The sequence below is a fragment of the Neopsephotus bourkii genome, unplaced genomic scaffold (genome assembly GCF_033783945.1).
Source record: "Neopsephotus bourkii isolate Nb327-2 ecotype Australia unplaced genomic scaffold, CSIRO-AGI_Nbou_v1 NB_1511, whole genome shotgun sequence".
Taxonomy (NCBI): Eukaryota; Metazoa; Chordata; class Aves; order Psittaciformes; family Psittacidae; genus Neopsephotus; species Neopsephotus bourkii.
Genome location: NW_026901987.1, coordinates 1,908,445 through 1,923,850, shown reverse-complemented (window position 1 = coordinate 1,923,850; position 15,406 = coordinate 1,908,445). Strand labels below are relative to the sequence as shown.

At 44.0% G+C, this 15,406-nt stretch overlaps 1 protein-coding gene across 4 annotated transcripts in view; it reads left to right on the top strand.

The window, feature by feature from the left end:
* BACH2 (BTB domain and CNC homolog 2) overlaps window positions 1-15,406 on the top strand; it is a 191,277-nt gene that overhangs the window by 154,965 nt on the left and 20,906 nt on the right. For all 4 annotated transcript variants that reach the window (XM_061369810.1, XM_061369812.1, XM_061369809.1 and 1 more), the window contains one exon: window positions 13,499-15,043. In XM_061369810.1, the coding sequence (XP_061225794.1) occupies window positions 13,499-15,043 (1,545 nt within the window). The remainder of the gene's footprint in view (window positions 1-13,498; window positions 15,044-15,406) is intronic.

The following is a 15,406-nucleotide window of genomic DNA, read 5'->3' as shown; positions in this document are numbered from 1 at the left end:
TGGCCTTAAACTGCTGGCTGAAGTACTGCGAGCAAACATAGACCCTGGCTTGGCCAGCAGTTCCACCCAGCTATCTGTATGTTCACTCTCCAGGCTTTATTTTACCTACGCTATTGGAGACTGCGGAGTCACAGCCTGTGTCTCATTGTTATGCATGGATGGGAAATATTCCTGTCTGATTTGCATTCATTAGCTGTTGGTAGTTCCTCTGTTGAGGTCTCTAGCCTTGTTTTTACAGTGCTTTTGGCAGTGTTTCTGCACTTGGTGTGTGAATTTTTATGATCTGTTGCATGTTATTCATGCAATTTCCTGCCCTGTAATGGTATCAGTTTTCCAGACACAGAGGAATACAAACGAAAACCCAGGAGCCAGCATTAGCATAAAATGTCCCAGTTCTGTCAGTTTGATTAATTTGTCTCTTTGTCTCCTCTGTATATGATAAGTGCTATTAATGGTTGCAACACTTCATATGTCAAAGTCTTTCTTCCTAATGACTTGAAAATGTGGTTTATTTCCCCCTTTTTTGTATTATTTTTCTCATTTAGCATTCCACTCAAGTATAGATTTATGCCATGCTCTTTCATTATCTTACTGGTTGCAGCACTGGAGTGATTACATATGGTGTAGGGTATGAGCAAAGATGTGATCCCAGGGGCAGCAGCTGCTGATGCTAGCTGAAAATAGATCCAGCGTATGCTCAGCACTTTTCCCAGAGGTCTTTTATTTATTAGGAACAGTCTTAGTACAGGACAGCTCAGACCCTCATTTAGCAAGATGACTTTTTGCCTTTCAAGAACAGTGCAGTGACTTTGCTCTATTTACTGACTGCTGTATAATTTTTTTTCACTGCCTCCTATTGAAGCAGTGACTTTACCTAATGTAAATTGTAATATAATCCTGATTTATAATGAAGTCAAGAAACGACAGGCTCCAATTGAAGTAATGGAACTTGACAGATCTAAGGTTTAAATTAAATAATCCTATTTGTAAGACAGCATTTGTACATGGTACACTGGTTTAAAATGAACTTCAGTTCTTCTTCAGCAAATCCTTTACCATTCTCTGTGTTGTGCCTTCTATAAAGGCTTTAAAGGGAACAAAATTCATTTGGGAATATCATCTTTGTCTTTGTAAATGTGTCTGGAACAATGCATTGTTTTCTTTCCCATAGCAAATTGTTTCACATAACTCTTTAATTAAAGAGGAAAAATTAACGTGGGTCATTTATTCAGGGCACGCCACATCTAACCTGCTTTAGTGGCCAGAAGAGGCCAACTGCGGAGAATGAGGACAGGGAGAATGCTGGAGGGAAAACAGAGAGGAAGGCTGCAGCTCGACTCTTTGCCTCCCAGGAGCAGAGGTTCATCCTAGCAGTGATTTGTATGGAGGGAGAAGATGGCCTCCTATGAGCTGTCCTTCCTTCACAGCTGGCAGGGGGAGCGCTTCAAGATGGTGTTTCCTTTTGCCTCTGCACCCCATTTTTTGCCCTCCTTCACTGTCGTACCAGTGCAGGCAGCGAGAGCCCTGGGGTGCGCAAATCAAAAGGTGGCTGGCTGCTCAGAGCTGGCAGTCAGCGCAGAAGTGGGGGTTGGTGGAACAAAAGGCTTGTAGATAAGGAAAAGAGACCAGGCAAGGGAGCATGAAATGCTGGAGAAATGATGGGAACGGGCACAGAGAAAGGGCAGTGGGATAAAAACACCAAAGGTACGGTGCAGGGTTTTTCTGGCCTAGATTGAGGGAAGCTATCTTGGAAGATGACCTCTTCCCTTTTCTCTCACTCAGCATTGCATTTTTGCCTTCATTTCTGACTGCATTTAGTTGCTGCTGCCCCTCTCTGTCACCTTTCTAATTTTCCTTTGTACCTGGCTGTGATGTGGCCTTTTCCCCAGGAGCCTACAGACGCTGTCACCCTGGGCCAGCCTCGTGCACTCCAGCAGAAACAGCCCAGCTTGGGTATCCAGCTTGATAATGTTCTACAGCTACCTGTCACCGTGCTGTCACCCTGAGTCATCAGCTTCCCGCAAGCCCTGGCAGAGAAAATGTCTCTTTTGCAGCCGTTGTGTTTGGGCAGTGTCAGCCACCATCAGTGCTGTGAACTCAGTTAAGAACTTTTTCTCCCAGTGCTTGCAGGGAAGTCATAACTTCTATTAATCAGAAACCAAGCCCAGTTCCTCACTGCTGTCAAGAAGGGACAGTACTGCCCAGGGCCACTTGGGAATGTGGGGAAAAACAAACTCACAAAGCCACAGCAGTGCAGGCCAGCAGAAGAGGCAAAGGCAAGGAGGATCCACACAGCAAACATGGCATTGACATCGTGTGGGCCCTTGCTTCTCATCTAGGGAGAAAAATCAACAAGGTCGAAGAATAAAAGTCCATCAGGAGGTTTTAAGAGTTGCTGCTGGTAGCTTGCACACTGCCCCGTCTCTCTTCTCTGACAGGCATGTGCATGGCTACAGGCATGGCTTTCTGTTCACTTGGAATTAACGGGATTACATAGGGCAGAAAAGGAGGTGGGGTACACTGAATTTTGCAAGCACAGAGTTTCAGCCTCCTTAACCCTTAGAAAGATAAACAAAATAAAATAGCAAGAACCAATTCCAGGATGATTCAGTATGCAAATAAACTGGTTTTCATTACTCAAGGCACACGTAAATGCGCGCTGGTGACTGAGGCAGCAGAATAACACTTCACTGTTCATTATTTTATCAGTGATAATTGTAGTTAATATTTTCTTAGTAGTGTCTCTGAGACTTTATTTATGCTTCTAATAATCTGAGCAGCTGTAATGATGCTGGCTGCCAGAGCTGTAGCCTTTTAGAAGCACTCTAGTGTGGCAATGATATGATGATAACAGAAAGATAAGGAGATGATGATCTTCTCGGAGCAGATGGGGCTAATTCAGCCCTTTTCACACACGTTCACGTTCTCTACTCTCTTTCTCACACTAGCATGCGTGGGTGCACGTGAGCATATGTAGAAACACACACACACAAATAGCTGTAAAGTCCCAACTTCCACCCTCCTGGTAAGTCACATGTCAAGCTGGAAATGCCATCATTTTTCTATGTGAAGAGTATTTCTAGGGCTTCTAGCATAGATGGCATTTTCTACGCCTCACTTGCTGGTTAGTGCTTAAAAATCTCATGTATAGGTCAAAAAGGAGAAAGTCAGTTCCTTGGGAACAGCATTGAGGTGGGCGCAGGGTTGTGGCTGGAATGCCATTGCCCATCCTTCCCATCCTCTGACCACTGTGCTGCAGGGCACTCCTGCTGGGCCTGTTCTTCTTTAGGGACTGAAAGAGCCATTTGCCTGTTTTCGCAGCAGGCATGAGCTCAGCAAGAAAGCAAATACCTCTGATTTTTTTCTGGTGAGATTTATGGAGGCTTAGCTAACGTTTTGGGCTACCATGGGAGGAGTTAACTGCTCCTCATGAAGGATGGGAGGGGAGGAGCTTTGGCAGCTCAGCAATGGCTGGTTCGCCTTGCAAGTGTGCCTTGGTGAGCTGAGTGGACATCATTGGTGAAACGTGAGCACACCAAGCAGTGGAACAAAAGCCACCATAATCCTCAGATCTGCTAGTAGCCATGCAAGAGCAAACCCGAGGTGAACACAGAAAAACTGTGTGTCCAAATACCAGAAATTAGAAGGCAAGGCAGGGGAGGAGGGAAAGGAAATCTGGAGCTTATGCAGTATTTGGCAGGTTTTGTGTTAAAAATACGATGCCTGCAGGAAGCCAGGTTATTTATACAGGGTTTCAGCATACCAGTTAATAATTGTAATTGCCTGGTTACTTTGTAAAGTGCAGTAGTAAAGCCTTTGATATTCAGTTCCTTCCACAGCCCAGCAGAAGCATCTCTAGATTTCAGATGTTCCAGTATTTGCTCTGCTGTGCTCTCTGCTACACAGGCCTAAGGATGCCAGTGATTTTATATACTGTGCCATGCTAGTGCATGGTCACAGGCAATGCTGGAAGCACTGGCATCATCAGCCCTGTGGAACCCACAGCTGAGCATCCATGAGCTGCATCGGATATTAGCCAGCACTGTTTCCTGAGCCTGCTTTTTCTCCAGCTCCTTTGTCTTCTGATTTAGTTCTCTTCCTCAGACTGCAGCCTTGTGTTTTCCTAAATCATATCTGACAGAGCCTGCTTCTTTCTTTCCTATGTTATGCAAACAAATAGCAGGGCTTGGAGTGAGATGTCTTGTTGTGAAGTATTCCTCGTTTTTATAAAGTAATTACAGTGTCTTTAATGCAGTGTGTATTTAATACACTGGATTACATAGTTTATTCGCATAAATGGATTCTGCCATACTTTGGAAAGAGGAGTATTCGTGTAATTTACAGTCTTTGTAATTTTTCTGTATTGTTGTGTTTGCTTCTGTATTAATTGCAGCTTCAGAAACTCTGAACCACTCCCCTAAGCACCCTCTGAATTAGCACATTTCTATGTGTGTCTTAATTTTCTGCCTATTTTGGTATTTCCTGATGTAACTTGGAGGCTTCTAGAGTTTCTTTCTTCCTTCAAGAAGTTCTTAAACGCTTTTTGTTTTCCCTTTTTCTCCCCACTTTGGCTCATGATATGCACCTAAACAGATCTTTCACAGACTCTTCTCTCACAATTTATATTCTGTGAAAGCTTTCCCACTTCCTCCTCCCCCCTCCTCGCTGCTCAACACTTTCCCTTCTTTAATTTTTTTCTTTTTTAATCTGAGGGTCAGTTTAGTTTCCCTTTTGCAAAAATGTGGGACTGATTTTAATTTTAAATTTTAGCTGCACTTCAATTCTGATTATGTTCTTGGGTTAAAATCTGTTCATTTCTGCCCAGTTCTTCCTCGATGGTTTGAGCATGGCTTGTGCAGGCACCCAAGGAGAGAAGGTAGCATTTCTGCTGAGCCATCTTCCTGCGTCATGCCTCATTACTGCGTTCCAGGTTTCTTAAGGTGTAAGTTGCATTGGAAAAACAAATGTATTGGGAACTGCCAGATATCACAGCAGTATTTCCCTTTGCTTTATCTTCCAGTTCATGCCTGAGTGTTTAAACTGCTAATTAGTGCCCCCGATTTTTATGTGTTCTTTGTTGATTCAGTCGTGTCGTAGCCAAGTGGTTCCTTCAGAGAAAAGGTTACTTGAAACATCCTCATCTCTAATTCTATTTCTAACACCTCCACCCAGAGTCTGACCTCAGCAGCTTGAAAGTTCTTCTCCAATTTTTTCACCTATTCCTGCCAGCAGATACTCTCTTGGCCATGATTTTGAATTTTCCCTGTTCTTCAGCTGCCCTGGGCAGCCTCCAACATTGACAACGTACCACCAACCATGTAATTAGTTAAGAAAAAAGTATTCTGCTCAAGTTCGTTAAGGTATTTTCTCCAGACAGTGGTACTTCAGCTGTCGTTCCTCTGGTTTGATGCATAGCATTACAGGCAGTATACCGTTCATGGTTTAATAAACTAGTGTTTAGATGAGGCTATTACCAGAGCGAATCTGGTTCAGAAAACCCCCAAGTATGTGAGTGCCTTAACTCTTACGCTCCACCCGTAGGTCAGGTGCAGTCGAGTGCTGACATTACCAATAATATGGGCATCAGTCTGCTGGCTGCTTACGCCATCTTTACGCTTGGCAGTCAATTCCAAGCCACTTGCCCCGCCATCAGCACTGACGCACTTCTCATGGGGTGATGGGCACAGTTTGCAATTGCTGCTCCCCATCCTTAAGGCAAGTCTAGCGTGAATGACCTCTCCTTCCTCCTTATCACACCAGGAGCATCGTGGTGCTCCCTGGGCACTGAGAAATACAGGTCTTTTCCTTCCTTTTCAAATGGGGAGGGAGGAGGCCCTTTGAAGTGCTGCTCCTGAATGTTTGTTAGGCTGGAGAGGACAGTAGGAAGTGATTTGCTTTCCTCCTTAGATTTGTAAATACTGTCACAGGCCTTCTAGTGTAAATTTGTCATCCGGCCAAAAGTTGGGACTTTAAAGGGGGAAAGCTGAAGGAAGTATCTGCACGGGGATCAGGCACAAAACTGGAAGTTGGTCTAGCATTTCTAATGTGGCTTCTTTCGTAAAAGTGTTGCTAAAGTTTGTTAAGCGTCTCCTTGGAGCTCTTATCCTGATGCCTCAAGAAGCTGTTGTGAAGGATGCACTGGAAAGGTACCAGGGTGCCCCCTTGGTCTGGCTTTGCAGGTGGCAGCTTTTTCAGTGGGACTTTTAAAGAAATAAAGTAGGTAAATAAGCCTCCCAAAGAAGGGAGCTGAGTGTCTGCTTTCTCCCATCGCCTGGCATGTATTCATGCCCAGGGGTGTCTGTCATGGTGGTGGTATGGTGGCTTCCCACCCCTGCAGTGTGATGTGATGCGATACAATGCGATGCAGGAGATATCAGACTGTCACTTGGACTTTGGGTCACTTTTCTGTCCAAGTATGTATGTACTACCCGAAGTGGCAGAATGTTAAGCTGGAGCCATTGAGGTATCTGCTTAATTAAAAAGTGGTTTTAGAATGAAAACAAAGGCCTCTCTTCATCAGTCTTTTCTATCGGCAACTTGTACATTCCCGTCTTGTTAAAAGCTCAGACAATACAAATACCTGCATCTGATACTTCTCACCCAAGCTGGATTTTAAAGGGTGATTACTCATTTTAGGAGCTCCATGGCTTTATAAGGGAAATACATCCATAAGCTGCTGGTGAGAGAACATTTAAATTAAAGAGGGGAAAATGCAGTAAAATATTGGCATGGCATTGACTTACAAAAGTACTCTGCTATTTATTATATCTTTTTCTGCCATTTTCCTGCCTTCTGCATGTTCTCACCTTAGTTTAAAAGGATCATGGTTACAGAATAATTCCTGACTATGTGCAGGCTTACTTTGAGCAAATATAGGAAAAAACCATGATGTCTAGCACTATTGGTTTTGCACACAACTGACCTGTTGGAGCCTAGTAAATTTAAAACACTTTTCCAAAACCAAATAATTTCAAGCTAGGAAAACCAGGATCTGCTAGTCTTCAACATCCCAGGTAAAAATAGCAAAGTAAATAGCCAGGAAGTCTCTTAACTCTTAATGGAATAACAGCTTTGGTGACTGATTTTGATTATCAGATTACACTCTGAAAATAACTTCTGCGCTATACTTGCAATTGGCTATAAAAGAAAAAGAATACAGCGTGTGCTAATTTTAGCAAATAAGATTAGAGTTAATATTTAATCCCAGAGACCTTCTTCAGGCTGCGGAAAAAATAGCAGCAGTTAACTGTCACTAATCTTATCTCCTATTTCCAGCATGTGTTTGATTATATAAGTTGTGCTGTTAGGAACATGCTGGCCAAGTGAGAAGTTAGTAGTTTGTTTGATACATCCTTTGGTTTATTAGACAAACTTCAGGGCTGAGGTGGATTTGAAAGGTCTCCACACACGCCTTTAGACTGCAATAGCAACACTAAAAGGTTAACAAAGTGGGTACCACCGTAGGCCCACTGCAAAACAGTATGTAAATAACAGATTGATTTTGAGTTCTGACAGAAAACGGTTGCATTACTCGTGTGTTTCTATCCAGTTGTTCTAAATTAATATTTAGTTTGGGATTTGATATACAGCATATGAGGTTTTATTCAATTTTCCTTTCTTCCTTCCCTACGAAATGGCCCAATAATTAAATTGATGTTTGGAGGTTAGAGATGAAGGCTTTCCAACTGTTTTTTTAGGTACCTGGTGATGAATTTAACCTGAAAATCAAAATACTAAAAATATAATCCATAATTTTACAAACAGTTTTCATGCTTCACAGAAAACCCATCATTGCTCCTATTGATCTCAAAAAGACTACTCCAATGCATAAAGATAATAACTTGTGCCTTCGCTGCTCTGTCAGGACTTACGCTTTCCCAGCAGGGCTCCAGCTCTGACCATCTAATTTATCCACAGTTTGGTAGGATTTAGCAACTAATGTTCTGCAGATCTCATTGATTGAGGGGAGTAGGGGCCTCTGCCCTCCCACACCACCGCCAGTGAGCTTGTTCTTTGAATATGCCCTAGGTAGGCTTTATTTGAAACAGTTGCTTGTACATTCGCGGTTGAACTTAGATGCTGTTTTCTAGAAGATCACTGACACTCTGCTCTCATTAACACAAAAATTAGGCCTGGAAAAACCTAGCAAATTAAAGCCTGCTTTGCCAGAGCAAGTTGGTTTTGCTCTGCAGTACTCATACATAAAGTATCCATCACCTTCCCTGGAAAGCTTTCCAAGATCTCACTGAACTCACTGTTAGTTTAAGAGTCAAGAGAAAATCCCTACATATTCATTCTTCAGAGTTTCTTCTTTGCAATCGGCAGTAGCACCACATAGCAAACAGACAGTTCTCTGTTCTTGATGATCGTATGCATCAGATTACTGTAAACATTCTCTTGCTCCATTTTAGATACTGCCTTGCCAAGTTTTACATTCCTACATGTTTACAGTGATCTTTCCTTGCCCTTAATCACTTTTCCCCTCTTTAAATTGAACTCAGACTTGCTGGCATTTTGCAGGGATTGACCTTCCCCACTCCATATGCAGCTTTTCATACAGATGCCATTCGGAGCAGAGTTACCAGACATCTATGTTTCCCTTGGAAATAACCTTTTTTTTCCCCCTCTAAGAAATACTGTCTGTGCAGAACTGGAGGATTTTGTCTATTTGTCTGGGATTTTGAGACATCTGGAAGTCTGGGCAGCAGCTAATGAGCAGCACTGATGAACTCTGCAGCGCACAGGGAGTCCAGCCTACCCTCAGAAATGTCAGACCTCTGCATGTGCTCGGAGGCCACATCCCGTCTGTGGGCAATGCAGCCAACGCAGAGGCTTGCACGCTCGATTGGCTGTCATGGAGGAGACCCCGTACAATAGGGAGCCAGAGGGAGTTCACCCACAGTGAGTGCTGTGTCTCCTGTGGTGCCTGTGGGTGTGTGTACAACTGCCTTTAAACAGAATCTCTGCCATAGGAGTCCCTTATGAAAATACGATGTTCCTAACATGAAAGTGAGGTAACCCTCCTCCTAATTTTAGAACAGCTCATGCCCAGTTTTAGAAAAATGCTGTGCTAAAAGTGTTCTATATTTGCATCTGTAATGCTGCCTTCTTTACTAGCATTCCTCATTGCTGACTCTCGTCTCAGCTTCTTATTGTGCCATCTGACAGTGATCAATATTGTTTTCCTTGAGATAGCCAGGTTTTCGTCAATGATATAATGCCAACCAAAGAAGAAGGGAAGGCAGAGAGTATAACACCACAAATATTTCTTCAAAAGGGAGAAGCATTACCGGGAATGCATCGAGAAAATGTAATGACAGATGATGGAGGAAAATAAGAGCAGGAAGATTTCCTCACAGGGAGGTTTTAAGTAGAGTCTGGCAATGATCTCCCAAAGGAAGTAGTGGAAGTCTGGTGTCTTAAATCAATTAAAACTAACCAGAGCATTGCACTCCACAGGACTATGAAAGGAGAAAAGCAGTGTTGGACTGAACTAAAATAGATTTTGCATGCTTGTTTTCTGCAGGGCTGCTGTCTGTATTTTGCTGGTAAATTCAATATGGCTAATGCTGATTAACAACTCTCTTGATGGTGATTATATCACTGCGTTATTTCCAGCCCATTCCTCAGTATCATAAACTCATGAGGGCATGGACATACAAAACACATCCCCTGGCTTGGCTAGCACAATCTGGAAGACAAGTGGCACATAAAGGGCTGGAGAACTTTTCTTTCACCTTAGCAGTGGTCAGGCTTATTATCACCACAATGCTGAATTGACGTAGACCTCTGTAGCACATCCTGAGCATGGTGTACCTGTAGCAGCACAGGTGCATGTGTATCCCTGGTGCTTGATCTCTTGGATTGTTGTAGAGCAAGAAGAGGTGCCAGATGGCTTAGGTAGGGTTGCAGTACCCATGTCCTCTGTGTGCTGCTGTGCAGATGGGTTGTAAGGCATATAAGACCAGCTGGGGACAGGAGCAAGACGAAGTGATTCATCCTTAGACTTGGCAGGGTGTTTGGTGTGTTTCATGTTTACAAGAGAAGTCCTCTCCTGGCCTGCCTTTAAAGGTAAGGGAAAGCAGGACTCTGAGAATCTCTGTTTTGCTTTTCTTGTCTGTGTGTGCACTGATGTTTTTATGTATGTTTTACCTTTACTATACCTCAATTTCTTGTACCCATTTACACAACAGAAACAGGTAGAAATTAGCATAAAGCAAATGATTGGAGAGCAGGGAAGCAGTGACTTGGCATATGAGCTTGGACAAGGAGCTTGGTGGAAGTTCCCACAAATTGACCTGCCTACTTAAACATTAGTGTACATGGAAAGTAACACTTAAAAGCAAACAAATCTTGGACATATGGCATCTTATTTACAGTAGGGGGGGAATATACTGAGATTGATGCTGGCATGTGTTTTACTCATCCAGCAAAGGTCTCTCTCACGTGTAAATGGGGACTGTTACATCAGAGAAATGATCTGTTTCCTTCTGCAAACAGATCAACTTGGTTTCAGTAGCTGTTTTCACTGGGATGCATCAGTCAGGTCTAATCATTTTTAAAGTCTGTTCTTACCTCTTCCTACAGAAATGCATGTGTGATGGTAATACACGTGGCTTCAAAGCCTTTTCTCTCCTAGTATATGGTGCTCATAGCCACGCTTCAGCGCTTTGATTTCATCCATCCATCCTGCCAGAATGCGTCAGATATGCACGGTCCCAAAGCTGGTGGAGCTGAGGCAGGGGACCCACCACGGGAACCGAATCAATATTTAGACAGCTTCAGGCGGCAGAGTTTGCACTGGTTTTCGCACTTGGCAGCAAGCTTTGCATCTGTTTGTTTCTAAAGTTATTGTTCGTGTAGTTTCAAGCATTGGCACTTGAGAGATTACTCCCCGAGGGCAATGACAAGCACCAGGTGCTTGAAACTTTCCCCCTTTGGATCTGAAGATCTTGAGAGTGAGGAAAGTTGTGTCATTGGGTAAGATCTTGTGAGGTTAAATTCATCACCAATGTTTTCATCGTCCTTCGCTTGAGGTGTCTGCTGGGCATTGTCGGGAGCCCATGGTGCAATTTCAGGCTCTGTTCCCAGTACATCCAGCACAGAACAGCTGTAACAGCTGTCTTGCTGCTGTTATCATGGTGATTTATGGGGAGCAAAAATCTGAGTCGGTGTGGGAGACAGCCGTGCTGTGGGGTGGTCTGAGTCAGCCGGGGCTCTGCGGAGTGCCTGTGCTGTGGCCGCAGGATGGCAGGTGAAAACCCTGGCCGGGCAAGCAAATGATTGTCATTTGCTTTCCAGTCGTTCCACCTAGTGGCCAAGGGACACAACTGCCAGGAGAGCTGAGTTGGTGCTTCAGAGTCCCTCCTCATCAAAAGGAACCCAAAAACCCCAGACAGTATGTATGGCTTCTCCTACAGTCTGTGCTGCTGTGGAGCTTGCAAAATGTGTAGGAATATGTAAGCCCCCACACTGAATATCTTATGAAAGAGAAACATCGGCCTGCAAGGAGCTCATTAAGTTCCCAAGCAATTTTGTTAATCATGCTGCATAGATAAAATGCAGATAGGCTTTTATAGTGAGCTGATAATCTAACAGATAGGCAGAAAGTGTAACACTGATAAAGCAGAGATCTGTTTAATAGCCAGCTGTAAATCTAGGCAATTCTGAACCAGAGGCGTATTGTAAAAGGATGTGCAAGTGTGTAAGTATCTGCATGAAAATGCACTGTTTCTTAAAATAGCAGATACAGCGGTAATATTATGTATGGAAAAGCTACTGGGAGCAATTGTAGAGGTGTTTTAAAATATTGTTCTCTCCATCACCACTTGTGGTGTCTTCATAATCCAGCATCACAAGTACAGATCTATGAATAAAAAGGGTTTTTTCCTGGAAGTCAGGATTGTCTATAAAAATCTGTAAGCTCTTCCATTGGTCCTGAGGCAATGCAGGCAATTTATAAGGTTTTAATTGGGATGAACCAAATCATTCACTCAGATTTATGCTCATCACAAATAAGACCATCACAAATTCGTGGCCTGATTCTCACTGACCTCTTGAGCAGCTTCTTGCGCAGTGGCGTGAATTCAATTGGAAGGACAGGGAAAAGCAGCTCACCTTTGGGATATCACATTCCTACTTGATAAGATATCCTTCTGAGGAGCTGGGAAATGTGAGTTTGAATCCCTGGGGAATGGACCTTGTCTTCTACTTTCTATGTCTCTCTTCTGATCTTTAGGCCATTTTACAAAAAGGGGACAGCAGTGCTTCCTCTTCTTGTTGGTTTTAAAAGAAGCAACTGAGCTGGGCTCAGTTGTATCAGGAGGTTGTGTTCCAACCTCACATACACATGAAGGCATTTGGCTGGTTTGAATCCCATCTAAATGTCTTTCCTTTGTATGCAAAGCACAGGGAACTTAGATTCATGAACACCACTTGCAAGCAAGGGAAGAAGGCATCTTCATGAATCAAGACTGAAGTGACTTGTCAGGGTCACGTAGAAGGTGGTTAGTGCAATGGGAAATTGAGTTATGGTCTCTCAACTTAGCGGCCAAACCACTGAATCTCCTTCTTGTGGAAAAACCTTTATCCTTGATGGTGAGCCCAGGTTTTGAAGCAGCCTCTGCTCTGCTTCATGAAGAATGGTTTTTCCAGTGCCTTTGCTTCCTGCCCACTGAGAGAAAAAATACAACAGAAGTTAATGCCAGTGCATTTTTTGTCAAAAATTAGACTGTATCTATAGTTTACCATGTGGTTTGGCAAGTTATTTGGCAGTTATGTGTGAAGATATCGCTGAAAAAAAATGGGGGGCGGACGTGTGTATTTTTTATTATATGATATGTGAATGAGAAATATAGATGGCATGATGAGAAAAAAAGACGAGTAGTGGTGCATAACTCAGACCTGGAACACTTGGTTGGAGATCACTGTCCTGGAAATACTTGTTACTCTTTCCTACGAAGAAAATGGTGAAAAATTAAGTACTGGGCTGAGACTCAGAGTAGTTTGCATTGCTTGAACTATGTATATGGATTTCTTTCATGTTAGCTGTACCTTAGACTCACTAAAATCAGGAACTGTGTGAGAGTAATCTCCACAGGATGGAAAAAAGAACTGTGCAGCCAGTACTGAACCTATTTTTTTTTCATCAAAAAGAATCAATTAAAAAAAGGAATCAAAATTGAATTGTTATTTTCGTGGAAGTGTGCCTCATCACAGTTACAATAAGATCCATCCAAGGATTATCAGCGTCCACACCAGTCTTTTTTTTTCCAGCCTTTCATTAGAGAAGAGGCTTAGTTCATAGGTCGTCAAGGTATTTAGGAAAATAGTGTTCAGCTCAACCTGTAATGGTGTACAGGAGCAACATAGGGAGCAGTGCTGGTTACTGAATGTAGCGTCACTGCTGGCGTGCTAGAGTAACTATGCGATGAAGGACCTGGGATGATACCAAGAGCTGATAATAACGCTGTCAATTTCCCCATCTGTTTTTTTGCAGGTCACTGTCAGGGGATTTGGTCCATTGTTACAGTTTGCTTACACTGCTAAGCTGTTACTCAGCAGAGAAAACATCCAGGAGGTCATCCACTGCGCTGAATTCCTGCGCATGCACAACCTGGAGGACTCCTGCTTCAGCTTCCTTCAGACGCAGCTGCTGAACAACGAAGATGGCCTGTTCCTGTGCAAAAAAGATACCACATGCCAGCGCATGCACGATGAGGAGAACTCGGATGGAGATGAGGAGGAGACGATGGAATCGGAGACATCAAAAATATCTTGCCCCAGAGAGAGGATGCACCAAGAGCCCTTCAATTTTGAAACCACTGTTGCTGGAGCAGACAAAGGCGAAGGGATGCTACCTGACTCTGACATGCTGAGGGACAGCAAGGACAATTTGGATAAAGATGCAGTAACACGGTACCCCAGATACAAGAAATACCAGCTTGCTTGTACCAAGAATGTCTACAACACATCACACATCAGTACCTCAGGTTTTGCAAGCACATTCAGTGAAGAGAGCTCTGGAAATGGCCTCAAATCAGGACTTGCTATGGGGCAGATAAAAAGCGAGCCTCAGAATGAAGAGAATGATGAAGAAAGCATCACACTTTGCCTGTCTGGAGATGAACCTGACATCAGGGATAAAGAAGGGGATGTTGAAATGGACAGGAAACAGCCAAGCCCCACTTGCGTTGACAGGCCGAAAAGTGGGTCCTCCTCTTCTTGCTTGCGGTCTTTCTTCAACAGAACAAAAAGCATAGATTTGGTTGGCTTCCCCAGCACTTCCCAACAGCACTTTGGCAGGAGTCCAGCATGCCCTTTTGAAAAAGGGACATCTCAGGGTGACCACAAAACTGATTACATCCCTTTCACAGGGAACTATGGACAGTCCCATGCCATGCAGAAGGATGCTTCCAACTTCACAGTGGGATCGCCACTCAGGGGGCCCGGCTTTGAAACTCTCTGTAAGCAAGAAGGGGAACTGGACAGGAGAAGTGTTATATTCTCTTCAAATGCTTGTGACCAAGTAAACACTTCGGTGCATTCATATTCTGGTGTGAGCAGCTTGGACAAAGACCTCACTGAGACTGTGCCAAAGGGTCTGTGGGCTGGCAGTAGCCAGTCTCTCCCCAGCTCTCAGACCTATTCGCACAGTGGACTGACAGCTGATCACTTGCCGGGAAGGATGCGGCCGAACACCAGCTGTCCGGTGCCAATTAAAGTTTGCCCTCGCTCTCCTCCTTTGGAAACCAGAACCAGGACATCCAGCTCATGCTCTTCCTACTCATATGCAGAGGACGGCAGCGGCGGCTCCCCCTGCAGCCTGCGTCTTTGCGAGCTCTCCTCTTCCCCTTGCTCCCAAGGCCCCCGATTCCTGGCACCTGAGCACCAGGAGCCCGGTGTGGTGGGGGACGGATTGTACAACCCAGTCCGAGCCCAGATTAAATGTGAGCCATCCTATGGAACAAACTCCAGCGATGAGTCTGGGTCATTCTCAGAAGCAGACAGTGAATCATGTCCTGTGCAAGACAGAGGGCATGAGGTAGGGATTTAAGATAAGTTCATATATCGCAATCATTGTGACCCAGTTAATTGCCCCTTGACCCTTTCAAATGACTCGGCATTTCCCCATCACTTTCTTTGTTTATAGGAGCAAAGAGTAATTCCTGTTTATTCCCTCATCCGCTGAGGGTGCATGGTTGACTTCACATAAATAGGTCTGCTTGACCACAGAGGTGTTTGGTGATTATCAGAATTTGGGTATGGGACAATGGCAAACTGCTGAATGATGAAAATGCATCGATGTGCTTAGGAGCCTGCTAGCAGTGTCCTGTCCTCCTCCCTCCCTTACCCAGTCCCAGGGCACAAAGCACTGTTCCTCATCCTTCATTTGCAGAGGTGATTC